Source organism: Muscardinus avellanarius (assembly GCF_963383645.1).
Source record: "Muscardinus avellanarius genome assembly, chromosome: 9".
Lineage (NCBI taxonomy): Eukaryota > Metazoa > Chordata > Mammalia > Rodentia > Gliridae > Muscardinus > Muscardinus avellanarius.
Window position 1 is genome coordinate 114,789,272 of NC_137795.1, and position 26,887 is coordinate 114,816,158.

General features: G+C 43.7%; 1 protein-coding gene across 1 annotated transcript in view; it reads left to right on the forward strand.

The window, feature by feature from the left end:
* DYNC2I1 (dynein 2 intermediate chain 1) overlaps positions 1–26,887 on the forward strand; it is a gene marked incomplete at both ends in the record, with an annotated part of 68,380 nt that overhangs the window by 12,449 nt on the left and 29,044 nt on the right. Inside the window, 5 exons of the mRNA XM_080701299.1 lie at positions 2,582–2,637; positions 5,220–5,274; positions 17,221–17,295; positions 18,909–19,125; positions 26,494–26,596. Coding sequence (XP_080557425.1) covers positions 2,582–2,637; positions 5,220–5,274; positions 17,221–17,295; positions 18,909–19,125; positions 26,494–26,596 — 506 coding nt within the window. The remainder of the gene's footprint in view (positions 1–2,581; positions 2,638–5,219; positions 5,275–17,220; positions 17,296–18,908; positions 19,126–26,493; positions 26,597–26,887) is intronic.

Below are 26,887 nucleotides of genomic sequence, written 5' to 3' on the forward strand. Positions count from 1 at the left end.
TTATTGTGTTACTGGGGGTGGAACCCAGAGGCTTTCTACCTTCAGGCTATACTCCCAGACCTATTATATACTTTATTTGGAAACAGGATCTTACTAAGTTGCTGAGAGCCTCACTCAGTAGCTGAGGCTGGCTTCGAACCTGCGCAGTCCTCCTGTCTCGGCCTCCCCAGAGCAGGGATTACAAGCGTGCACCACCACGCCCAACTCTCTCTTCTTTATATCTAGTTAGCATTAAGTCATAATGTTTTTCTTCCTAACACTACTGATTTCATTCTCTTTCCTTCTAATCTGTTCTGTGGACTGTGATAAACTGTTCGTTAAACATGCAATTGTACCCATATTCTAATTAATTTTGGAAAGATTTTTAAATATAGAAAAGTATGAAAAATAAGACTACCCATGATCCCAGACTCATGATGGTTTTGGGAACATGTGTGTAGTAGACCTTTGCTCTTTCTTTCTTTCTTTCTTTCTTTCTTTCTTTCTTTCTTTCTTTCATTCATTTCTTTCCAGGTCTGGAAATGGAACCCAGGGGCATTTGACCTCCAAGCTACACACCAGGCCCTATTTTTTATTCTTTATTTTGAAACAGGGCCTGACTAAGTTGCTGAGGCTGTCCGTGAACGCTGATCCTCCAGTCTCAGCCTCCCAAAGGGTGGGATTACAAGCATGCACCACCACGCCCAGCTTGCAGTCATTTTCTTACAAGAAACTTTTGAAATGAAAAACTGGAATCATGCTACTCTTTTTCCTTATTTCTGGGAAACACTATTATAGGGATATTTAATCACCATCTGCTATTCCATCATTGGTCATAACTTTGGTTATTTAATAAATAACCTTATCCTGAACATTCAGGTTATTAGCAGGTTTTGATATTGTACGTTATTCTGTAGTCAGTGTAGTGGTGCACATCTGTAATCCCAGTACTTGGGAGGCTGAGACAGGAGGATCACAGCAGGTTCACAACCAGCCTCGGCAATTTAGTGAGGACTTTTACAACTTAGCAAGACTGCTTCAAAAAGAAAAAAAAAAAAAAATAGGGCTGGGAGTGTGGGGGGAGTGTGGCTCAGAGGTAAAATGTTCTGAGTTCAGTTTCCTATGCCACAGAAACAAAAGTTATTTTGTGATGAGCAGATTGTAGTCTTTATTCTCCGAGAATAATTTCTTAGAAGTAGAACTGATAGGTCAAATAAAGCACGTGATTATCGTTAACTTGCTTAAGGCTTTTGACAGACACGACACGTTGTTTCTAGACTGAACTTTGGTTGATGGCCCAGCCTTGCCCTTCCTGTTCCATGCTCCCCGTGGACCCTTCCCGAGTCCTCCCACCCTCCGTGCTCCCTGTGGACCCTTCCCGAGTCCTCCCACCCTCCGTGCTCCCTGTGGACCTTTCCTGAGTCCTCCCATCCTCTGTGCTCCCTGTGGACCCTTCCCGAGTCCTCCCACCCTCCGTGCTCCCTGTGGACCTTTTTTGAGTCCTTGCTCCTCCTACCCTCCGTGCTCCCTGTGGACCTTTTCCAAGTCCTTGCTCCTCCAACCCTCTGTGCTCCCTGTGGACCTTTTTCGAGTCCTTGCTCCTCCCACTCTCCGTGCTCCCTGTGGACCTTTTCCAAGTCCTTGCTCCTCCCACCCTCCGTGCTCCCTGTGGACCTTTCCCGAGTCCTTGCTCCTCCCACCCTCCGTGCTCCCTGTGGACCTTTCCTGAGTCCTTGCTCCTCCCACCCTCTCTGCCCTTTTTCTCCCTACTTCTCCCTCACAGCTCACAGAATGGCCCTGCAGCTCTTCCCTCATGCTGGGCTCACACAGCTCAGCATCTACAAACGGTCCACCTGCAGGTTGACTTATAATCTAAGAGTTCTAATTTAATTCTTAAAAGTTCACTTGATTCAAATAATGAGGAGGAGGATGTGAGTGATGCTGAGGATTGAACCCCAGGCCTTGCGTACCAGGCAAGCACCCCACCTCTGAGCTGCAGCCCTGCCTTAAAGTTTTTATAGGTGAATGGCTCTGTAAAATAGCTGTGTTCTGTGTGTTTGAAAGTTCATAATTTTAAACAGTGTGAAGGACTTGGCAGATTTGTTGGTGAGTAATGTGCTGCTCATGTAAAATGGATGACTTTAATACTTTGACTTACTGAGGCAATGTATAACTACCCCATTTAATAGACCTTTATTGATTTTTTACATTCGTTTTCTAATTTAGTAAAAATAGTTATTTTGAAATATACTTAAAGGGTAGGTACTGTTGTTGAATTTTGAATCCGTGCTGTGTGCTAGCACACACCTGTAATACCAGTACTTGGGAGGCTGAGACAGGAGGATTGCAGGTTTGAAGCCAGCCTCAGCAACTTAGCAAGACCCTGCAACTTAGTGAGTCCAAATAAAACAATAGGGCTGGTGTAGTAGAATGCCCATGGGGATTCAGTCTCTAGACACACACACACGTGCACACACACGCACACACATGCACACACACACACACACATCGAATCCATGCTTGTTTTACAGAATTTAGTAATTATCCTTAATTCATTATGATATACAATCGAATGTTTATGAAATTCTTTCTTTCTTTATAGAATGGTGAACACAGAAACCGGGGAGCAAATTCAAGAAGAGATGGGACTGGCACCCAGTAAGGAAAATACATTTTGACTGTTAAGTACGATAAGTTCTCATGGATGCTTTAAAAGCACACTTTTCTTATTGGGCCTAGTTATAACCAGTGCATAGGCATAAATGTGGCTGTGCTTCATCCTGTAGATCTCACCCTCACAATAGTACTTTTTTTTTTTTAATGGTACTGGGGATGGAACCCAGGGGCATTCTACACCCCCAGCCCTATTTTTAAGTCTTTTATTTTTTAAACAGGATCTCACTGAGTTGTGAAGGGCCTCGCTAAGTAGCTGAGGCTGCTCAAAATAATACTTTTACATGTATTAGAGAAGCTTGGAAACTTATTATAAATTATTAGCCCCAATTTGCTCTTGAAATACTTGCTCATGCAATTTAAAGAGTCATTACTCACTCTGGAGAAAGCAGTCACTTGGGATCTTTTGATATGTGAGGAGGTGTCCCTTCTCTGTCTGAAGAACTGCATCTACAAGTGCAGGGTATGGCCCCTTTCCAGATGTGAGCAAACCGCTGCCACAGCGCCCTCCTCCAGTGCTCAGCTTGTGGCTCCCCTGCAGACCTTGCTGCTGCCCCACCCGGGCCACACCTCATGCCTGCCTCTCAGCCTAGCTGATGTGGGCGGCCCCCAGGGCATCGGTGATGCTGGTACCTACCTGGTGAAGATTACTATTAAATCAGAGCTTGGATATAAACTCATTTTGCAAGTAGCCCTAAGCTTTATTTTATTGTTTTATTAATTTTATTTTGTGGTACTGAGGATGGAAGTCTGGGCCTCATATGCAGTAGGCTCTTTTTTTGTATGTGTGGGTCTGGGGATGGAACCCAGGGGTATTTGACCTCCGAGCCACACCCCCTGCCCTATTATTTTTATTCTTTATTTTGAAACAGGGTCTCACTAAGTTGGGAAGGGCCTCACTAAGTAGCTGAGGCTATCATTGAACTGCAATCCTCCAAACTGCAATCCCAATGCTGGGATTACAAGCATGTGCCACCACATCCGGCTTGCAGTAGGCTCTTAAAAGATAAACATTGCCGGGCGTGGTGGCGCACGCTTGTAATCCCCACGCTTGAGAGGCTGAGACAGGAGGATCGCGCAGGTTCGAAGCCAGCCTCAGCTACTTAGTGAGGCTTTCAGCAACTTAGTGAGACCCTGTTTCAAAATAAAATATAAAATAGGGTTGGGAGTATAGCCCGGAGGTAGAAAGCCTCTGGGTTCCACCCACAGTACCACAAAAAAAAAAAAAAAAGATAAACATTAGCCGGGGTGTGGTGGCGCACACTTGTAATCCCCACACTTGGGAGGCTGAGACAGGAGGATCGTGCAGGTTCGAAGCCAGCTTCTCTGGCTTAAGAGACCCTGTTTCTAAATAAAAATTTAAAATAGGTATGAGAGTGTTGCCTGGAGGTAGAAAGGTTCCCAGGAACCACAGTACCACCAAAAGAAAAAAAAAAAAAAAGATAAACATTTGTACAGCCTACAAATCTATTAAAATGCATGTCCTAGCCAGGTATGGGGGCGCACGCTTATAATACCAGCATTCGGGAGACTGAAACAGGAGGATCGTAGTTTGCAGATAGCCTCAGCTACTTAGTGAGGCCCTTTGTAACTCAATGAGACCCTGTTTCAAAATAAAGAATAAAAAATAGGGCTGGGGTGTAGCTTGGAGGTAGAATTCCACTGGGTCCCATCCCCAGTACTGAAAAAAAAAAAATGCATGCCCTAAAGATACTTTCTATATTCAACTACTGCTAAAATAGTAAAAATGTCAGGATGACTTTAGCATTCACAGTTTTAACAAAACACTAGCTGAACTTGGTGGTGGTGCACCCTTATAATCCCAGCATTCGGGAGGCGGAGACCGGAGGATCGGAGGATCGCAGGTATGCAGACAGTCTCAGCTACTTAGGCCCTTTGCAACTCTGTTAACAAATAAAAATATAAAATAGATCTGGGAGTGTAGCCCGGAGACCCAGTATCACAAAAAAAAAAAAACAAAAAACAGAGAGCCCGGCGTGGTGGTGCATGCTCGTAATCCCCGAGCTTGGGAGGCAGAGACAGGAGGATTGCGCAGGTTCAAAGCCAGCCTCTCTGGCTTAAGAGACCCTGTTTCCAAATTTAAAAATAAAAAATAGGTGTCTGGGATTGTAGCCCGGAAGTAGAAGGGTTTCCAGGAACACAGTACCACCAAAGAAACAAAACAAAACAAAGACTAAACTGAGTGTGGTGGCGTGCACGCTTGTCATCCCAGCATTTGGGAGGCTGAAACTGGAGGATCATGGTTCGTGGACAACCTCAGCTACTTAGTGAGGCCCTCTGCAACTTAGACCCTGTTTCAAAATAAAGAATTAAAAAAAAAAAAAAAAAGAGCAGGTGGTGTATCTCAGAGATCGAATGCCCCTGGGTTCCATCCCCAGACCTGCAAAAAAACCCAACAAACAAACAAACAAACAAACAAAAACCATGATTACCAACCTGTAATAGTTTTTTTTAAATCAGAGCCTTTACTGAGATGAAAAATATTTTATTTTTAAAATACTCCACTTAAGAGTAAATTTTGATTTTGGTTATGTTTGCTTTCCTAGGCATGCAGAGAATTCAGTAAGGAATGATGGGAAAAATAAAGATGCACAAAGGAAGGTAAGACAGTCTGCGTTGAAAACGTACGGGTTTTATTCTGTGAGTCAGCGGTATGTGTGTGTTTCTTTCCCCTTGAAAGCAGGGCCTGAGGCAGGACCTATTCACAGATGGTCCATTTGACTGGTGATCCTGGAAGGTACACTAGAGACTCCAACAGAGTGACAGGGAAAACACTGACAAAGACAAATTGTGACATACACCAGAGTTGGAACGGCTGTATTACTATCAGACAGAACAGACTTTGAGATAAACAGTGTTCCTAAAGACAGGCATCTCAAAATGATCAGATAGTAAGTGCAACAGGAATATGCAATGATTTATTTTATTTGGTACTGGGAAGTGAACCCAGGGACATTGTACCTCTGGGCTACCTCCCCAGCACTTTTTATTTTGAAATGGTCTTGCTAAGTTGCTGAGGCTGTCCTCGAACCTGTGATCCTCCTGTCTCAGCCTCTCAAATACTGGGATTACAAGTGTGTGCTACCAACCCTGGAAGCTGTAACCATTTAAATGAATACCTACAGAAAAAGAGCCCTTAAATACAAGAAGCAAAAATTGATGGAATTGAAGGGAGTAGACAATTCACAAATTATTCAAAGTGGCGCCCCACTTTGAACAATGGATAGAACAGTGTTTCATGCTAACAGAGAAGTTAGATGAAAGGGACAGATTCTTAAAGACATAAATTACCAAAACTACTTCAAGAAGAAATGGTTTGAGTAGACCTATAACCAGTGAAGAGCTTGGTCACTGTGGGACTGCCCCACCCTGAGGCCAGGTGGCTTCTGGCACATCCCAGCAGACACTGTCACTGTCCTCATCGCCGCCCTGCCCTCTCCTGCAGTGCGTCCCTGCTCAGTGCCCTTGTCTGCGTTCGTGCTAGTGAGAGTGTGGTGTGTGCTGCTTTTTCACTACTATGTCAACATTTCACTACTGACTATTTTATAAACCATCTTCATACTTATCATAAGAGTAGTCTTTGTAATGGTTGTCTAATAACTATAAAAGAGTGCACGGTGGAGTTAGTTTATTGTCAAGCCGTTTTTCTAGCTTGGGGTATTGTTCTTACGTGTAGTGAGGCAAGCATGTGCTGGCTGCTTTTCTGAGGAATGTCTTCTGTCTTTGAGAGCTGTGTGAGTTTCGTGACCTTGCGACAGTCCCCCTTGTGAGTTTGGTGCCGTGTTTCCATCACCTGTATTCTGTGCATGCATGCAAACACAAGCAGTGCCAGGTGCACCGGCCGTAGCACCTGCTGCTTTAGGTAGAAGGGCTTTCGTCGTATGTGGGAGTCCAGCTGGGTCACTGTCTCACTGCAGCCACACCCCTCAGCACAGGCAAAAGTGAGCTTTCAGACATTTCTTTCATAGACTGCTTATATATATAATCTGTACGGCAGATTCTGTGTGGTGCTTCTGAGCTACACCCCAACTTTATTTCATTTATTTATATATTTTTTGCAGTACTAGGGATGGAACCCAGCGGCATTCTACCCTAGAGCTACACCCCCAGCCCTATTTTTTATTCTTTATTATTTTTTGAAACAGGGTCTCACTGAGTTGCAGAGGGCTTCACTAAGGAGCGGAGGCCGGCCGCGAATTGCGATCCTCCTGTCTCAGCCTCCCGGATTCTGGGATGACGAGCGCGCACCACTCTGAAGCAGGGCCGCACCAAGCTGCTGAGACTGGCCGCACGCCTGTGATCTTTCTGTCTTGGCCTCTTAAATTCTGAGATCACAGGTGCGCACCACCACGCCTGGCATACAGTCACCTCTCAATATTTATTTGGGGAATTTGGCATGTCACTCGTTCTATGGCAGTGGGGATGGACTCAGGGGTGTTCCACCTCCAGGTTATATCCCCAGCCCTTTTTTACTTTTTATTTTGAAGCAGGGTCTCGCTGGGTTGCTGAGAGTCTTGCTAAGCTGCTGAGGCTGGCCTTGAACCTTTGATCCTCCTGGCTCAGCCTCCCAGGTACTGGAATTACAGATGTGCACCACTATACGTGGCTTTTGTTTTTCCACACTCAAACATACACTATACAGTTACCTTTTTTCACATTTCATTATAGAAATATCTCTAGTTCCAGTGATATAGATCTACCTTATTCTTTTTGTAGATAAATTTCTTAAAGTAGAATTGTGAAATTATTGGGGGAAGATGTATAGATTTATTTTTCATTTTATTCATATCTCCGAATTTTCTTCTTTCTTTTTTCTTTTTTTGGTGTTGCTGGTAGTGGAACCCAGAGGCTTTCTACCTCTGGGCTATACTCCCAGACCTACTTTATACTTTATTTGGACACAGGACCTCACTAAGTAGCTGAGGCTGGCTCGAACCTGTACAATCCTTCTGTCTCAGCCTGCCAGGCACAGGGATTACAGTGTGCGCCACCACACCCAGCCTAATTTTCTTTTAAGCACTAGATAAGCACTAGAATTATAATGTGGGGCTCATTTATAACTTTAAATTTTTCTAGTAGTCATTAATAAAGTAAAAAGGAATCATGAAATTAATTTTAATACCATAATTCAATAAATTATTTTTTTTCTGTACTTGGGATTGAACCCAGAGCATTCTACTTCTGAGCTACATCCCTGTACCTATTTTATTCTTTGCTTGGAAACAGGGTCTCACTAAGTTGGGATCGGCCTAAGTTGCTGAGGCTGGCTATGAACCTTCAACTTGCAGTCCTCCTGTCTCAGCCTCCCAAGAACTGGAACTACAAGTGTATGCTACCACATCCAGCTCAAATAGTATCTTTTTATTTTTCTTTTTTTTGTGGAACTGAGGATTGGACCCAGGGGCACTCTACCTCTGAGCTATACCCTCAGCTCTATTTTATTTTTATTTTAAGAACAGGGTCTTGCTAAGGTTGATGAAAGTCGCGCTACTTGCTGAGGCTGTTCTTGAACCTGTAGTCCTACTGTCTCAGCCTTCTGAGTACTGGAATTACCCGCATGTACCACCATACCCAACTAATAGTATTCCTATAACATGTAATCAGTATAAAAAATTGTCAGTGAGGCCGGGCATGGAGGCACACGCTTGTAATCCCCGCACTTGGGAGGTGGAGACAGGAGGATTGCGCAGGTTCGAAGCTAGCTGTGCTGGCTTAAGAGACCCTGTTTCCAAATCAAAGTATAAAATAGGTCTGGGAGTGTAGCCCGGAGATAGAAGGGTTTCCAGGAACACCAGGACCACCAAAAAAAAAAAAAAAAAAAAAGTCAGTGAGGTATTTTAAATTCCCCCCCTTTTTTTTTGTTTATCCCCAGAGGAATGACATGTATGATGTGTTTTTCCTGAGAGAGATTCCAGAGGCAACTGGAGATCTCTGGGAGCCTGTTTTTTCTTATGTTTCAGTCCTGTGTTTGCAGCATCAACAGTGACTCTGTCTTAGTTGGTTACCCAGCAGTCGTGGAGAGCCCTAACCACTGGGGTATTCCTGGGTATGTGGGAGGCTTTGCCTTTTTCTTGCATAGCACTTGATGTCATCACTGGCTTCACCTGGAGTAGTTTTGGGTGGAGACTCCTCAGTGTGGCACCTCCCTACTAGTGGGGACAGCAGGTCACATGCACATCCTCAGGTCGGCGCTGTCCATGCATCCTGTCCAGGCCTCTCTGGTGCGGGGATTAGGGGTAATTGCCATTTCAGAGGAGATGACTGAGGCACAGAGAGGCTCAGTACTTGCTCCAGGTCACACAGTTCATTGACCACAGAGGTAGGCTCCACATCCTGGAGTCTGCAGTCTTGCACTTCCCTGCAGAGCGGAGCTGGAATGGCCGTGGCTACCTCTGTCCCCTAGCAGGGCCCCGAGCAAGGCCGGTCTGTGTGGAAGCTGGCTCCTCAGCAAGGGAGTGATGGGCTGTGGTGAGCAGGTGGCTGCTTTCATCTTGCAGTCCTGTACAGACACGTGGTCACTCATCCTGCTCTCTTACCAGTGTGTTGTTAATTATATATATTTGGCAGTGCTGGGGATTGAATTCAAAGTCTTGTGCATGCTAGACAAGTGCTCTGCCACTGAGCACATCCCTGGCTGTTTAAAAATTATTTTTTTAAGACAAGGTTTCCCTAAGTTTCCCAGGCTGGCCTCAAACATGTGTCCTCCTGCTTCAGCCTCCTTAGTTGATGATGAGGGGTGAGCCACTGGGGTCACATATGTTACCACCATGCCCGTTGTTAGTGTTTTGCTTTTCTACACAATCATGCCATCTATGAACAAAGTTGTATTTCGTCCTACTCATTCAGTGTAGCTGTTTCCTTGTCTTGTGTTAGCTAGGACTTCAAGTATATTGAAGAGTTTTGATGAAGCATACTTGTTTTGTTCTTGATTTTGAGGAAAACTAGGAGTTTCTCACCACTGAGTAAACTATAGGTTTTATTATTTTTTTTGGTAGCTATTCTTTTCCAAGTTGGGGGAGTTCCTTCTAGTCCTAGTTTTCTTAGAGTTGTATCATGAATGGGTATTGGATTGTGAGCTATTTTTCTGCATCCACTGATAGGATCATGTGATTTTTTTTCCTTTTTTTAATCGGTGGACCTAATGGAATATATTGGTTTTTGAATGTTGAAGTGGCCCTTCCTAACTGGGATAAATCCCAGTGGTGTATAATTCTTTTTATACACTGTCGAGTTCATTTTGGTACAGGTGTGTGTGTGTGTGTGTGTGTGTGTGTGTGTGTGTGTGTGTGTTTGACTGAGGATTCAACCCAGAGGCATTCTACCTCCAACCTATACCCCCAGTTCTATTTTTTTATTTTTGTTTAGAAACAGGGTCTTGCTAGGTTAATAAAAGTCTCACTACTTGCTGACACTGTCCTTGAACCTGCAATCCTCCATCTTAGCCTTTCAAGCACTAGGATTACAAGTGTGCAACACCATGCCTGACTTCTTTTGGGTCTGTATTCATGAGACTTATGGGTCGGTGGGTTTTTTATTCTCGTATGCCATTGTCCGGTTTTGGTTTTGGAGCAGCTTCATTGGACAAGCTTGGAAGAGTTCCCTCTGCTTTTCTCCTCTGGAAGAGATTATAGACAGCCATGGTTTCCTTAACTGTTCGCTGGGAGTCACAAATGCTAGGGACTTGTAGTACTAGCTGGGCCTGATGCTTTCTGTTACAAGAAGGTTTTGACTACTGAGTCAGTTTCTTTATACCTGTAGGGCTACTCAGATTGTCTTTTTCTTTTGATGTGAGTTTTGGCAGTGTGTATTTTTCAAGAAATTGGTCCATTTCACCTAGCTTATCAAATTTTGGACCTAGAGCTGCTCATAGTATTCCTTGGTCATTCTCTTATTTTGTGATTCTGATGATGGAACCCAGGGCCGCACACATGCCAGACAAGCACTCTGCCACTGAGTGGCACATCCCTAGGCATTTAAACAATTATTTATCTATTACAAATTTTTACTGGGGCATTGTAATTGTACATGATAGTGAGAGCCACAGTGGTACAGAGAAGATTTTACTCGAGACAGGGTCTGGCTAAGATTCCAGGGCTGGCCTGCAGCTTGCTATCCTTCTGCCTCGGCCTCCGGAGTGGCTGGATAGGTGTGATGCTGCCCATCTCCTGGTCGTCCCGCTGATGCCCACAGGATCTGAGTTACGTTCTCTTTCATTCCCAACACTAATAATTTGGTCCCTCCTCTTCCCTCCATGGTCACCTTGGCTAGAGGGATATATATATATATATATATATATATATATATATATATATTTTTTTTTTTTTTTGGTGGTGGTGGTACTGGGGTTCCTGGAAGCCCTTCTATATCCAGGCTACACTCCCAGACCTATTTTTTTTTTTTTTTTGGAAACAGGGTCTCTTTTTTTTAAATTTTTTTTTTATTGGTGCACTGTATTCATACATCATAATGGGATAAAAAAAAAAAAAACTTTTGTAGACATACATGCACACATCGCCCAATTAGCCCCTACCCAATTCCCACCCCATTCCCTCCCTATCCCTCCTTCCCATGCTTGACTTAGTGGTTGACATCTAGTATTATAGTAATTTATCCAAAATTAACAATGATAATCTCACAGAACAGTTTCATTTGTCTGATACCAAGCTTTTGATGACTTAAAGATAACATTTCAATATTTCTTTTTGCTTTCTTTCTTACCAGAGAATATTTTTTAGGTGAAACTATTATACATTTATTTATTTATTTTTCAGAAAAAAAAATCTATCCTAATATGGAATATGGACTCTAGATACCCAAAACAATCTCAAAAAAGAACAAAGCTAGAAGATGTATATTTTCTGATTTCAAACCATATAAAGCTACAATAATTGAAACAGTGTAGTACTGTTATAAAGGCATATATATAAACCATTGGAGTTAAAAGCCTAGAGATAAATTCTTCCATATATTGTCAAGTTATTTTTGACAAGGTTTCCACAAACATTTGGTGGAGAAAATAATAATCTTTTGACTAAATATTGTTGAAAAATAATAATTACATGAAAAAGAATAAAATTGGACCCTTACCTAACACCATATACAAATATTAACTCAAAATAGATAAAAGACCTAAATATAAATCTTAAGACTATAAACTTTTAGAAGAAAATCTGGGTCATTAAACCTCACAACATTGAAATTGGCAGTGATTTCTTGGATATGATTTCAATGGCACAGGCAACAGAAGGGTAAACAAACTCCCTAAAAATTAAAAAAAAATATTGTATATCCAAAGACAATGTAAACAGAGTTAAAAGTTACTGATAGAATGGAATAAAATATTTCCAAATGCTATATCTGAAGGTATATTAATATTCCAACTAGAAATCCTAAATATTAGCAACAATAAAAGCAAACAATACAATTTAGAGATAGGTAAAAGACTAACATAAATAATGAATCTCCACAGATAACCAATCTTAGTTGTCTGTTGGATGGAAAATCTTGTTTCTCTGGTTCTGGTGTGTGTTACCTAATTCTTCATTGTAGTTAATCTCTTTGAGTATTTTCTCTAGTGCTGGTTTTGAAGACATAAATTCCTTCAGTTTCTGTTTGTCATGGAAGCTTCTTACTTCCCCATCTAATTTGATAGAAAGTTTTGCTGGGTAGGAAATTTTTGGCTGGAAGTTGTTTTCTTTCAGAGTTTGGAATATGTTACTCCAAGGCCTTCTGGCTCTCATGACTTGGTTTGGGAAGTCTGGAGTGATTCTAATTGGTTTGCCTCTGAATGTCACTTGGCCCTTTGCTTTTGTTGCCTTTAAGATTCTCTGCTTGGCTTCCACATTGGTCATTTTGACAATTATGTGGCGTGGGGATCCTCTTCTCTGATCCTGTCTAAAGGGGGTTCTATGAGTTTCCTGGACCTGTGTATCGACCTCTTGCTCTATGTTTGGAAAATTTTCTGCTATTACTTCCTTGAAGAGATTGTTGATCTCTTTGGTTTCACCTTCTTTTCCCTCCTCTATTCCAATTATTCTTAGGTTAGCTCTCTTAAAATGGGCCCATATTTCTTCAATGTCAGATTCCTGCTGTCGGATTTTTTTTTCTAAATTAGAAACTATGCGTTCATTTTTTGAGTGATCATCTTCTAAGAGTGAGATTCTATTCTCCATGTGGTCTAATTGGTTGTTTGTACTTTGACTTGAGGACTTTATTTCATTAATTGCATTCTTTATCTCTTTTTGGCTCTCTCTGAATTCTTTTTGAAACAGCTCTCTTCTTTTTACAGTTATTTTCCTGATTTGATCTTCTAGAAATCTCTGAATTTCTGTTTTATCGGATTCTGATGTTGTGGGGTTGTGGGCATTCATTGATCCATTGTTATTCCTCTTTCCCATGATTTCAGAAGTTTGTCCCTTCTCTGGGTTCTTCCCTTGGGTCACTAAGACTTCACTTAAGGTGCTCTGGATCTCAGTCCCCACTACTCCTTTATTAGGTTGTATCGCAGAGTCTCAGACCCAGGGAGTCAATCGAGGCTGCTTTAGACCATGGGGGGTGCCAGGTTGGGCGTTCTCCTATGGTGTGATATTTCAGCCACCGCCACTCCCCCACTGGGTCAAGTCCCTGGGAGTGCAGTACTGGGATTTCTTCTCTAGGGTCCGCAACTTGACTTACTGTTGATGAGTGTGCCGATGGAGCTGTAGTGGACTCGGTGAATTCGCTGCTGTTGCCACCGGTGGCAATATGGCGCCGCTGCCACGCCCTCGGCCATGAGGCTGGCGTATTTCTTCTCTGGTTTTGAGCTCCGCTCTGAGTCCCTGCAGCGTGTGTTGAGCCCAGCCTCTGGGAGCTTTAGATGCTCCCTGTGCCGTAAAATCTGCCAAATCCTGCCTGGCTCTTCTGCAGCAGCTCACCTCAGCTCGCTGTCCACCGCTCCTCCCTGGAGCCTGGTGGGCTGTTGAATGCATTGGTCTGGTGCTGTCCGGTGAATTCATCGCTGCTGCCGGCAGTAAGGCGCTGCTGCCATTGTCCTTGGGCATGAGGCCGGCATATCTCCTCTGTGGCTCTGTGCTCCGTTCTGAGTCCCCCTCCTCTCTGGGGCCTGGTGCTGCAAGGTAAGATGGCGCCCGCCGCTCCGCGCCACGGCTCTGGCCGCAGCACTGCAGTCTGGTTTCTTTCTGGTGTCTCGTTTTTCCAGCCCTCTTTTTCTCTGTCCCTAGTAATTACATTTTTTGTTTCTTGGCTGATGGTGTTTTCTGGCTATGAAAGGCGCTGATTTTGTGGTAATAGAGATTGGTTGTTAGCGGGGCTCGTAGGTCCCACCTTTCTCCGTCGCCATCTTCCTGGAAGTCGGAAACAGGGTCTGTTAAGCCAGCACGGCTGGCTTCGAACCTGCGCGATCCTCCTGTCTCTGCCTCCCAAGCGTGGGGATTACAAGCGTGCGCCACCATACCCGGCTAGAGGGATATTATTATTTTCAAAACCCTCCCCACTTCCAGGCTGTGCAATACCCTTACTGATCCATTGGTCTTATAGGCACATACAAGCAGAGTGGAACCCATTTGTATCTGGAAAATCAGAGCACCCCGAGACGAGGCACAGTAGACTCCTGTGGCATAGTTCATGAATCCTATGGTGGTGTTCACTGCACAGTGCTCCGAGGTGTCGGAGGTGAGAGAGGTGATGTCGTTGAGCGGCAGTGGCTTCGGCTCTGCGCTCGGGGTCTGCATGCCTGTCTTCTCCTGCTTGCTCTGCTAATCATCCTCACGGTCACTGTCCCACGGCACACCAGCTTGGCTTCCCTGCATCCTGAACTTACTCTCTCTCCTGTATGCACATCCTGGGTATGAGATACGAGGTGTGTGCCCAGGCTTTGGCCCAGTGCCGTGGGAGCCCTTCTTCTTGCCCCGAAGCCCAAACATTACCACGTCACCTTTCTAGTCTTGCCTCCTTTGTACAGCAGGGACCCAGTAGGGACAGTGAGTGTGTATTCTGGATGGCAGTTGGAGTGGACAGGATGGGGCAGGCCTAGGCGGGATGTTGGATCCCATGGTTGGGCCAGCTGGGTGGGTAGGAGCCTGGAGGATGCCTGGGGCACGTGCATTGTGTGTCTTATGGACCAGAATTGGCAGTGAGAGTATTGGGAAGACCGGATACAGATGTGAACAGAAACAGGTTCAAGCGAAAAGAGGAGTTTTCTAACCCTATGTTACGTCTCTGCTTCTCTCTTGCCATGGAACAACGATCTGTGCAGGCCCCCCCCCAACCAAGCCTCCTGGGACCAGTGGGTACCCCTCCTACCTCAGGACTTAGGTAGAGATCAAAGGGGCCGCCCATACAGTGGTGCTTGGTGCAGGCTCGGGTCTGCTGGCGCCGACCTCCCTGCATGCAAGAAGGGCCATAGGTAGGGGCCTCTGGGGATACGTTGGTGCTCAGTGCAGGCTCAGGTCTGTGCTGGCGCTGACCTGCCCTCCATGCAGGAAGGGCTGCCAGGCAGGGGGCTCTGGGGATGCTTTGACACCTGGGCTCTGAGACGGTTTCGGCAGGACTTGGACTGATACCCTTCTTGAGCAGACTTTTCTATCTCTCTGTCTTTGCAGTGCAAGCAGCTGACCCCTTGGTAGGTAATAGTTCACAGGTGACGAACAGGCAGGGGCATGCTTGGAGGCCTTTTTTTTCCCCATTAGAATTAAAAAGGTTTTATTGAAGAAATGGGAAACTTTTCCATTTCCTCAATATCATAAAGGCAATATATGACAAACCCCAAGCCAACATCATACTAAAAGGGGAAAAACTGGAAGCATTTCTTATTAAATCAGGAACAAGACAAGAAAGCCCTTTAAAACCACTTCTATTCAATATAATACTTGAAATTTTAGCCAGAGAAATTAAGCAAGAAAAGAAAATTAAAGGGATGTATATAAGAAAGAAAGAGGAAGAGTGAAATAATCTCTGTAGATTAAATGATCATCTAGAGATCATGTAGCCTTCTTTAGAAGAATAAAATAACTCTACCTGAAGACTTCTAGACTTGATAAGCACATTCAGCAAAGTAGCAGAATTCAAGACCAACATGCAAAACTCAGTAGCTTCTCTATACACCGGTAATGAATCTACTAAAAAGAACTCAGGAAAACAATTTCATTCACAATAGCCCCCCAAAATAAAATGCTTAGGATAAATTTAACCAAGAAGGTAATAGACCTGCCTCTACAATGAGAATTATAGGACTCCGAAGAAGGAAACTGAAGGAAACAGAAAATGGAAAGAACTTCCTTGTTCTTGGATAGGCAGAATAAATATTGCCAAAAGCCATCTACAAATCCAGTGCAATTTCTATCAACATACCAGTGGTATTTTTTACAGAGCTAGGGAAACAGGTAACCCAGCCAGTAAATGGGCCAATTAAGTGACTACATATTCCTGAAAAGAAGAAACACAAATAGCCAACAAATAGATGAAAAAATGCTCAACATCTTTAGCAATCGAGGAAAAGCAAATCAAAAATGCCCTGGACCTGGGCCCGGTGGCACATGACTGTAATCCCAGTACTTGGAAGGCTGAGACAGGAGAGTTGCAGATTAGAGGCCAGCCTCAGAAATTTAGGGAAACCCTTAACAACTTAGTAAGACCCTGCTTCAAAATAAAAAAGCAAGCTTGAGTGTAGCATCTTGGAGGTAGAATGTCCCTAGTACCAAAAAAAAAAAAAAAAAAAAAAAAAAAGGGAAAAAGTACCTTGAGATCTCATCTAACTCCAGTTAAAATGGTCATCATCAAGAATACAAACAGTAATAAATGCTGGCAAGGATATGGAGAAAAGGAACTCTTCTACACTGTTGGTGGGATTGCAAATTAGTACAACCACTGTGGAGATTCAGCATAGAACCACCACCGGATCCAACTGTCCGACCCGCCCCCCAATACACATATATATACACACACACCTCTGTGAATCTCACTGGCATGTACAACGACAGTAAGCCATCAAGAAAGCCAGGCACACCTGTCATCCCAGTACTTGGTAGGCTGAGACAGGAGGATTAGAGGTTCTCTGCTAGCCTCAGGAATTTAGCAAGGACTTCTGCAACTTAGACCGTGTTTCAAAATAAAAATAATAAAATAGGCCTGGGGATATTGCTCAGTAGTACAGTACCCCTGGGTTCAATCCCCAGTACCACAGGGGAAAAAAATCAAAGTTAGGTTATGTTGTTTTCTTCCTGTGTGTATGGTACTGGAGGTTGAACCGGGGCTTCTACTTCTGAGCCACACCTCAGCCCCCTATTTAGCTTTTCTTTTGAAGTGTAGGATATTGCTAAGTTACCGAGAGTCTTGCCAAGTTGTTGAGGCTGGCCTCAAACCTTCAGTCCTCTAGTTTCAGCTTCCAAAGTACTGAGATTACAAGCATGTGCTACTTACTATACCTGGCTTAGTTTTACATCTTTAAATTAGCAATAGTAATTAATCTCAGAAAACATATTTTCACATTTGATAGCTTCAATATTTAAGTTGATTATTGAATTTTGTTTCATGTTTGATTTTCATTTCTAGGAAATTGAAAAGGAAGATAGTGAGTTAGAGAATGCAGGAGCTGACCACCCAGCCAGCTTAGAGGATGATTTTGAAGTATGTACAAAAGTTAAAATTTTTCTCAACTCATAAATAATTTGTTTTTAAAATGAGAATATGTGTAATAATTTAATATCCCTTTTTCTTCTTTTTCTTAATACTCTATATCTGAGAAGGTTTGATTTAGGTCTAGCTGTTATTTATTAAAATCTTTGTTCTACTGCTATCAGTGCTTACCAAAATTATATAATTAAATGGTTTTATAATTTAACCCACGTCTCTGCACTGGATTTAAAATGTGTATGTGAAGCCGGGCATGGTGACGCACGCTTGTAATCCCAGCATTTGGGAGGCTGAGACCTGGAGGATCACGGCTCGCGGACAGCCTCAGCTACTTAGTGAGGCCCTCTGCAACTCAGTGAGACCCGGTTTCAAAATAAAGAATAAAAAATAGGGCAGGGGGTGTAGCTCAGAGGTCGAATGCCCCTGGGTTCCATCCCCAGACCCACACACACAAAAAAAGCGTATGTGAGCCGGGTGTGGTGGCGCATGCCTGTGATCCCTGTGCTTGGGAGGCTGAGACAGGGGGATCACACAGGTTTGAAGTTAGCCTCAGTTACTTAGTGAGGCTCTCAGCAACTTAGTGAGACCCCATTTCCAAATAAAGTATAAAATAGGTCTGGGAGTATAGCCCAGAGGTAGAAAGCCCCTGGGTTACACCCCCAGTACCAAAAAAAAAAAAAAAAAAAAGTGTGTGTGTATCTAACCATACCCATGTGTATATATATATGTTTTTCTTTTTTTTTTTACATTCTCAGCACAAATGTTTGTGCATTATATTTTTAAACACACTAAAGCCAGTTGTATTTCCTTACATTAACAATGAATATCTGAAAAAAGAAATCAAGAAAGCAGTTGCATCTGTAACAGCATCAAAAAGAGTAAAACAGTCTGGGTGGGGGAAAGGGAAAATAAAGGAGTAACATTTAGGAATAAATTCAGCCAAAAAGGACAGGGTTTGAGAATTGAAAACTATAAAAAAATTGTTAAAGGAAATTAAAGAATACTTAGGTAAATGGAGAGATACCTTGTGTATATGGATTGGAAGAGGTAATGTTACGATAGCAGCAATCCCCACAGTGAACGTAGATTTATTACAATCCTATTAAAAAAACCCATCGGCTTTCTTTTTCCAGAATACACATCATCAATATTATCAATAGCTCTTAGTGTGCATGGTTTAGTATTGTGTGGCTCATTTTTCAAGCAATGCAGCAACATATACAGAATTATAATTCAATAATATTATCAGGCGTGGTGGCACATGCTTGTAATCTCAGCATTGAGAGGCTGAGACAGGAGGATCATGGTTCACGGAGAGCCTCAGCTACTTAGTGAGGTTCTGTGCATCTCAGTGAGACCCTGTTTCAAAATAAAGAATAAAAAATAGGGATAGGGGTATAGCTCAGAGGTAGAATACCTCTGGGTCCGATCCCCAGTACTGCAAAAAAAAAAAAATCAATAATAATAAAATCAAAGAGCCATAAAATATTTTTTAGCTGTAATGAGGACTTTGCCTATTTTAAATTATACATTGTAATATCTTCCTCATGAATGTGACTTAACTGATTGGTCCTAGAGGGTATCAAAACCATTATTATTGTTTGTAGGACTATGAAGACGACTTCGAGGTTTGTGATGGAGATGACGATAGCAATAGTGAGCTTGAATCCAAGGAAAAACCTGAAGAGCTTCCTCCAGCCCAAAAGAGGGAGATACAGGAAATTCAGAAAGCCATCCTTGCAGAGAACGAAAGGGTTGGCGAGCTGTCTTCAGAACTGTTTCAGAAGCGCAACCTGGCGGACTGTGACAGGGACCCCAGGGCAGGTGTGTGATGGGCTCTCAGGAGCCACCTGACATCTGCTGCAGGTGGACACCCAAGGATATCGCAGTCACGACGACTGCCCCTTGCCTCTGACACCTGTGAGCCTCAGGTTGGTCCTGCGGGAAGAGGTGGCAGGGCCTGTTTCTGCCCAGCATTGTTCTGGGAGCGTGCTGGCCACTGTCTCCAGCGCACCACAATGCTTGTTTTCCAGCCCTGGTCATTCTGCAGATGCGTGCTCTTGCCCTTCCCAATAGCACTGTCCTGGAGTTTCCACAGAGGGGTGGGCCCAGGAGGCTCAGAAGCCTTGTGAGAGGCAGCAGACCCGAGGCCAGGCACAGCTCAAGAGCTTGTTAGGAAGTATACTTCTGACCAGGCCTTTTTTCTAGATGTTCTTTGTGAAATCAGGACTATGTTTTCCCCTCAAATTCTTGGCATGTGACATGATAAGTTACTTGCAAGAATAGGACAAAAAACTCTTTTTTAAAAATATGTGTTCTCCCTATCTCAAAAATAGAGATTGGCCTTGAACTTGCCCTTCTCCTACCTCCTTCTCCCAAGCAGCTGGGATTACATCCAGGTGTCATTGCACCCAGCTGGGGGTAAATATTTAAAATCACTTAAAGGGAAAGTTGTGATATATGATAAAATAGTAACACTAAAAAATAGCACAAAAGGAAAACTAGGGCAATTTTTAAAATATTGCATGATAGAAGACTTTAAACTATCCTCTAATTAGTAATGAATATCAAATTAATTGTAACTAGTAATTAGTGCAGTGTAATAATACAAATGAAAGTCTGAAGAGTGATCATGACTCTCACATTTTGTGCTTGCTACAGAGGTGATGAAATTGTGGGGCCATGTGTATATTGAGAGTATTCTGTAAATTTATAGCTGAAAAGATGTTAAGGCCAGGGTGCCTGCCGTCACAGAGATGAGGGCCGTCCTCATCGTGACCATACTGACTGGCTGGGGTCCAGGGCTGCTTCCGTGGCTGGAGAGCACGTTCCGTGCAGCAGCCACAGCCTGCCTGCCCTGAGTTGCCGAGGCATGAGCAAGAGTCTATTCCTCACACTCCCCGCATCTCAGCAGGTCTATGAAAGACTTTTTTCAGTGACTCAGTTCCTACCTTTAAGCTTAATATTATGTCCTTATTAGTCTTATTTGTAAGATTAGCAATTGCTATTCTTACTTTAAGAGATGTCAATAAAGCCGGGCGTGGTGGCATATGTTTGCAGTCCCGACATTTGGGAGGCTGAGACAGGAGAATTGCAGTTTGCTATGGCCTCAGCCACTAGTGAGGCCCTTTGCAACTCAGTGAGACTCTGTTTCAAAAAATAAAAGAAAAAAGGGTAGGGCTGGGAGTGTAGCTTGGAGGTCCCTGGGTTCCATCCCCAGTGCTGCAAAAATAAATAAATAAATAGGTAAGTAAATAAGTAAATAAATAGGGCTGGGAGTGTTTCTCGGAGGTAGAATGCCCCTGGGTTCCATCCTCAGTACCGCAAAAAAAAAATGGTCAGTGACTCACTTCCTTTCATGCTGCTGCCCCATCAAAGCTGCTGCCTTGGGTCTCCAGACGCTGGAGCTCACACAGGCGAATAGAAAGGGGTGCAGAGCATCGAAGGCCCACTCCCTGTCGTGGGAGGCGCAGAGTGGGCTTCGTGGTGGTCACTTGGAGCTCCAGATCCCGCTGTGCCACTGCTGGTGTTGTGATCTTGGACTGTCACTTAGCTGTGCCTCAGTTTCCTGAAGAGCAACGCCTTCTTTAAGGTCTGAGTAATTAAATAAGCTCACACACAGTGCTTATGGTGTTGCCAGGCCCCTCAGGAGTGCTGCAGACACCACCATCTCGTCAGCACCCTCCGAGTTGCTGATGATACTGTTTTTTGTGTGTGGTACCAGCTATGGGGCCCAGGGCATTCTACTTCCGAGTTACACCCCAGCCTATTTTTTTATTCTTTATTTTAAAACTGGGTCTTACTAAGTTGCGGAGGGCCTCGCTAAGTAGCTGAGACTGTCTATGAACCAGGATCCTCCTGTCTGAGCCTCCCAAATGCTGGGATTACAAGCATGTGCCACCACGCCTGGCAACATTGGTTTTCTGTATCTTGTTTGGCTTCCCCGGCTGTCATGGTATTGCTTTTTGTGAATACCCTGCTGTATCCTGTGGCTGATTTGCTAATCCGCTGCTTTATCCTTTTGGGGCCAAGAGGAAACTCTTTGCAGTAAACCATGTTGCTTGAAAGAGTTCATACACCTCCAGAAGGCAAATCATCTCGGGTCAGAGAATGTGTGCTGAATGCTGGTCCTGGCATAGCGGGGCCAGCTCTGCTCCAGGGATGCCTTTATGCCAGTCTTAATTCTTTGACTGGAAACACATCTCCCAGTTTTCTCATTTTAAGAAGTGGTTACATCTCTCAGGCTCAGCACACCACCTTTCAGAAGTAGGGTCTGTTCTGGTTCTTGTGATCCTCTGTGGAGGGTGTGGCAAAGAAAGGGAAGTGTGTGCGAACTGACCATCAAGTCCTGAGGGCGTCACAGGCAGTGCTGAGACTCAGCCTGGCTCTTCTGACCCAGCGCGGCGTCCACCTGAGCGCACCCTTGCTGGCTCTTAGGAAAGTGAGATGCTGTGCGGAAAGGAGCTCTGAGAGTTTATAAAACCATAAGGAAGGACGGATTGTTTATTCTGCTTTTGATAAATGTACACACACACCCCAAATGAATGAGAAGACAGTTAAGATGCAGTCAAAATAGAAATGCCAGTAAATACACACAGGAAACCTCCAGGGAAAGAGTAGACTGTGGAGTGATTTGTTCCATTGGGAAGGATGGTGACTGGAGTTGTTTAGCATGTGATTCTTTTCTGTCAGCCCAGTAATTAGTCTTATTACATCTTTGGGAATTTTATTTATTTATTTATTTTTTACCTTTTATTGGTGCATTGTAGTCATACGTCTTACTGAGTGCAAGATGGTGGAGGCACACACGCACACATCACTCATTTAGCCCTTCCCCGTTCCCCCCCCCCCCATGTTTGGCGTAGTGATTGATGTTGTATGTTTGTGAATGTGCATCATGTACTTTAGGGAATGTCCCTCTTCCCCTGCCATCCCCCTTAGGTCACCCTATTTGCTCATTTGTGGGTTTCTCCTTCCTTGTCTAGAGTTCCTCCCATGACTCTTCACCCTAGCTTCCACACATTAAGGAGGGAATCTGATTTTTTACTTTTTGTGACTGACTAATCTCACTTAGCATAATGTTCTCTAGTTCTATACATTTCACCGTAAATGACGTAATGTTGTTCTTTAAGGCTGAGTAAAATTCCACTGTGTATTGTAATCCATTCATCTCTTAATGGGCATCTTGGCTGGTTCCATAGTTTGGCAATTGTGAATTGTGAGGTTATGAACACGGGTACACATGCATTAGTTTGGTAGTTTGGTTTCCTTTCTTTTGGGTAGATACCTAGAAGTGGTATGGCATGATCATATGGTAGGTTTGTACCCATTCTTCTGAGGATTCTCAATACTGTTTTCCAAAATGTTTGCACTAATTTGCAATCCATCAACAATGTATTAGAGTTACCACTTCTCCACATTCTCGCCAGCATTTGTTGTTGTTTGTGTTTTGAATTATTGCCATTCTGGTTGGAGTTATCAGGGTAGTTTTGATGTGCGTCTCTTTGATTTACTAATGATGTTGAACATTTTTTTCATACATTTATTGGCCATTTGAATTTCTTCTCTTTTTTTAGTTCACTTGCCCATTTTTATTAGGTTATTGGTTTTCTTAGCTCTGAGTTTTTTGAGTACTCTGTATACTCTAGATACTAGTCCTCTATTGGAGGCATAATTGTCAAAAAATTTCTCCCATTCTTTTGGCTCTCTGTTGAGGTTCTTGATGATTTTCTTTGCTGTACAGAAGCTCTTCAGTTGAATGGAATCCCACATCTTCATCCGTCTTTTAGTTTCTTGTGCTTTTGGGATCTTGTTGAGAAAGTTTTTACCTATGCCTATGTGTTGAAGTGTTTTTATGAAACTCACATTCTTTGGTTTGTGTTTTTCCACATACTAAGTACTTGTTTTAGTATTGATTTGCACTTACTTTTTTTTTTAGCTATTTTGTATTTATGTTCCCATTCTTATTGTAGTTTAATAGTCCCCTTTCATCTGAGGGGGATGCGTCCACAGACCCCAGTGGATGCTTGAAATCACAGGTAGTACTGAACTCTACTCCCTACCTACCTGTGATGAAGTTTAGTTTATAAATTAAGCACAGTAAAGGTTAATAATAATTAATAACAACAACAGCTATAAGAGTCTCTTGTATGAGGAGTTAAGTGAATGTGGTCTGTCTCAATGTCTTCCTGAAGGGCACTTGCACATCTTCCTGTGATGAAGTGAGATGCTGCCGTGCCTGCATGGTGAGCTGAGGCCGGGGCACCTGAAGCAGCATCAAGCTGCCGTTGACCTTACAGTGATATTTAGGATCATCTCTGTGGATGAATCCTTGAGCCACGATGACGTGGATCATCGTGGAATCTCCATAGTTAATGGTTTTCTTTGCCAAATACCATATGGAAAAGCATCACGATTGGAAGTTGTCCTTTAACTCATGGAAATGTGGCTGCAGAGGCTGCTCCGTGAGCACAGGGTGACTTCAATGCTGTCTGTCATGTGAAGATCATATTCTGCAGTTTTGTCCTTTAATGGCTTTTGGTTTAAAACACTTCAGTGGATTTTGGTAATGTCAACATTGCTGTTTTACTTTGTTTCTTCATCTTCCTCTGTAGAGGACTCTACAAGTTTTTTTAGTTCCTCAATTTGTTAACATTTCTTGATGGCCTTCAACAAGTTCCCCACTTCATCGCATGTTGGCAAATCCTTCTCCACCAACTTGTTCTTCCCGTCTTCCAGTGCAGCCCCAGGAAGCCTTTGGAATTATTCAGGACGTCGTAAGTTCTTCCAGCAGCTCCTGGTTTTCATCGTCCACCGCAGCTTGGATGATGTCACTGAGGCAGCAGTCAGGAGTGGTTTCCAGCACTGCGTTATGTCCAGATTAGGTCTGCTGTCGCTGGTCAAATGTGGTCTGGCACCAGGCAGGGGCGTGTGGACAAACCGGGTGATGTCCTGGTCTAGAGACTGAGAGTGAGGTTGCTTTGGAGATGAAATGCAGCCTGGACATTTTATCCTGGTAGACTGGGGATGGCCAGGTGCATTGTCCCTCATTAATAAGATTTTAATTCCAGTTCTTCTTCCGCATATTTTTCCATGGCTGAGATGAAGCCTGTGGAATCATTCCATGAGCAAGTTGGCTGTCCCCCTGCCGTCTGTCCTCGTTGCTAGACCGAGGGCAGGTGGTTTTGTTTTCGAGAGCAGGGAAGTTCTTCGCTCTGCACACTGTGCCAGCTTCTTCACACTTACTGTGGCGTTGACGCACATTGACAGAGCTCATCTGTCCCCTCGTTTTAAGCTCCGGTGCCTCCTTTGTACTTTAAGAATGTAGTTTCCAACGAGCATCTTCCAGAAGAGCCCAGCTTCCCTGCAGCTGAAGACTGGCTTTGGGTCCTTCCCCTTAGCCAACTTCTGTCGCTCCGCGGGAGGTGAGGCCGCAGCTTCCATTGGCAGACGCGCCCTCTCCAGCAGTCGTTTCCAGTCCAGACCTATCCCTGCGTCTGTGTGTGCATCCCTCACTCGCGGGAAATGACCTGGTGCCTGCATCTCGGGGTCCCCTGCCCAAGTCTTCTGGGCTCTGTGCTTTTTGGTGTAGCACGTAGCTGTCAGTTGGAACACGTTTGCTGTCCCTGCCTTCCCCCAGGAATGGAGCACCTTTTCCATCTTAACTAGACCCTGTGGTCCTGAGGCTGTTGGCAGAGGTGTGATAGCAAAAGTGGCACGAACTTACTTCCTTTGCCTTTTCATGGATAGAGCTTTCTTAATGTAGATCTTAGAAATTTCAGCATATGATTTTTTTTTTTTTTTACTTAGGTAAAGAACTGTGATCTTTTCACTTATAGGAAGCACTTTATAGTTTCTTTTTGGCATAGCCAAATTGCCAGCATCACTACTCTTGGTTTTGGGGACTATCATTAAGTAAAGTAAGGTTAAACGTAAGTACCATGATGCCAAGATGGTCAACCCGATAACTGGGGCAGCTGCTGAGTGACTAACCGGCAGGTGGTGTATACAGTGTGGCTACGCTGGACAAAAGGAGGATTTATGTTCTAGGCAGGACCACATGAGATTTCATATGCTACTCAGAATGATATGCAGCTTATAACATATGAGTTGTTTATTTCAGGAATTTTCCACTTACTATTTTCAGACTGTTGTTAATTGTAGGTAACTGAAACCTCAGAAAGTGGGACCATGGATAAGAGCAGACTACTATATAATCTTTGTTTTTTCAGGATAAGTAGAGTAGACAGAGGATTATATTTGATATACTTTTTTGTGGTATTGGGGTTGAACCCAGGGACATTCTACCTCTGAGTTGCCACCCAGCCTATTGACTTTTTGTTTTGAAGCGGTCTTACCGGGTTGCTGAGGTCCTCTGGGAGCCTGTGGTCCTGTCTTAGCCTCGCAAGCACTGGGACTACAGGGGTGCGCCGCCATGCTCAGGAGTATCCTATATACTTTCTTTTTCTTTTTTCTTTTTTGTGGGTCTGGGGATGGAACCCAAGAGCATTTGATCTCCGAGCTACACCCCCTGCCCTATTTTTTATTCTTTATTTTGAAACAGGGTCTCACTAAGTTACGGAGGGCCTCAGTAATTAGCTTAGGCTGCCTGTGAACCACAGTCCTCCAGTCTCAGCCTCCTGAATGTGGGATTACAAGCGAGCATGCCACCATACCAGCTATACTTTCTTAGTAGTTCTAAATCTTTTTTTTTTTTTTTTTTTTTTTGTGTGTGTGTGTGTGTGTGTGTGTGTGGTCTTAGGGATTGAAGCCTGGGGCATTCTACCTCTGAGTGACACCCCCAGTCCTTTTATTTTTTATTCTGAGACAGAGTCTTGCTTAATTGTTCAGAGTCTTAACTAAGTTGCTGAGGCTGGCCATGAACCTGTGATCCTCCTGTCTCAACCTCCCAGGTACTGAGATTATAGGTATGTGCCGCTGTGCCCAGACTTTAGTACTGTGATTCATACATACAATAGACACTCAGCAAACTTTGCTTTGTTGCCTGAAAGTTTTCAAAGAAGCAGGCAGGAACAGGACATGTAAATGCCTGTCGGAGATGTTTATCATTATTATTAGTTTCAGGTAAAGGCCTTATTGACTGTGATTGCTTTATATGCTTCTAATTGCTTTACTCTGGATGAAAAAATTATTTCATTTTTTCAAAAATATTTTTTCTTTCTTCTTGTATAGATGCAAATGGCCCCCCTACTAGAGCTCCTGGTTGTGGGATTTTTGTGGACTTTGCATCAGCTTCACACCGTCAGAAGAATCGGAATCAGGCTCTTAAGCAAAAGTAGGTGTCCTGGGAATGTGCCACCGGTGTTACAGGGTTTTAATACTCTCTTCACACAGGAGCTTTCCTGTGTGGTCACTGTTGCCTGTGAGGCGCATTCTTGATTTGTTCTTTGTGCTCAGATGTCATGCTATATGCAAGGGACGTGTACTGCTGTCATGTGTAGATGCTTGACATCTAGCGTTTGTGTTAATGCATGCTTGGCTGACTGTCCAGGAGTTGCCTGGGAGTCCACGGCCTGCTCTGGGTAAGGCAGGGTCGCAGTTGCACACGTACAGACCTGGTGGCCAG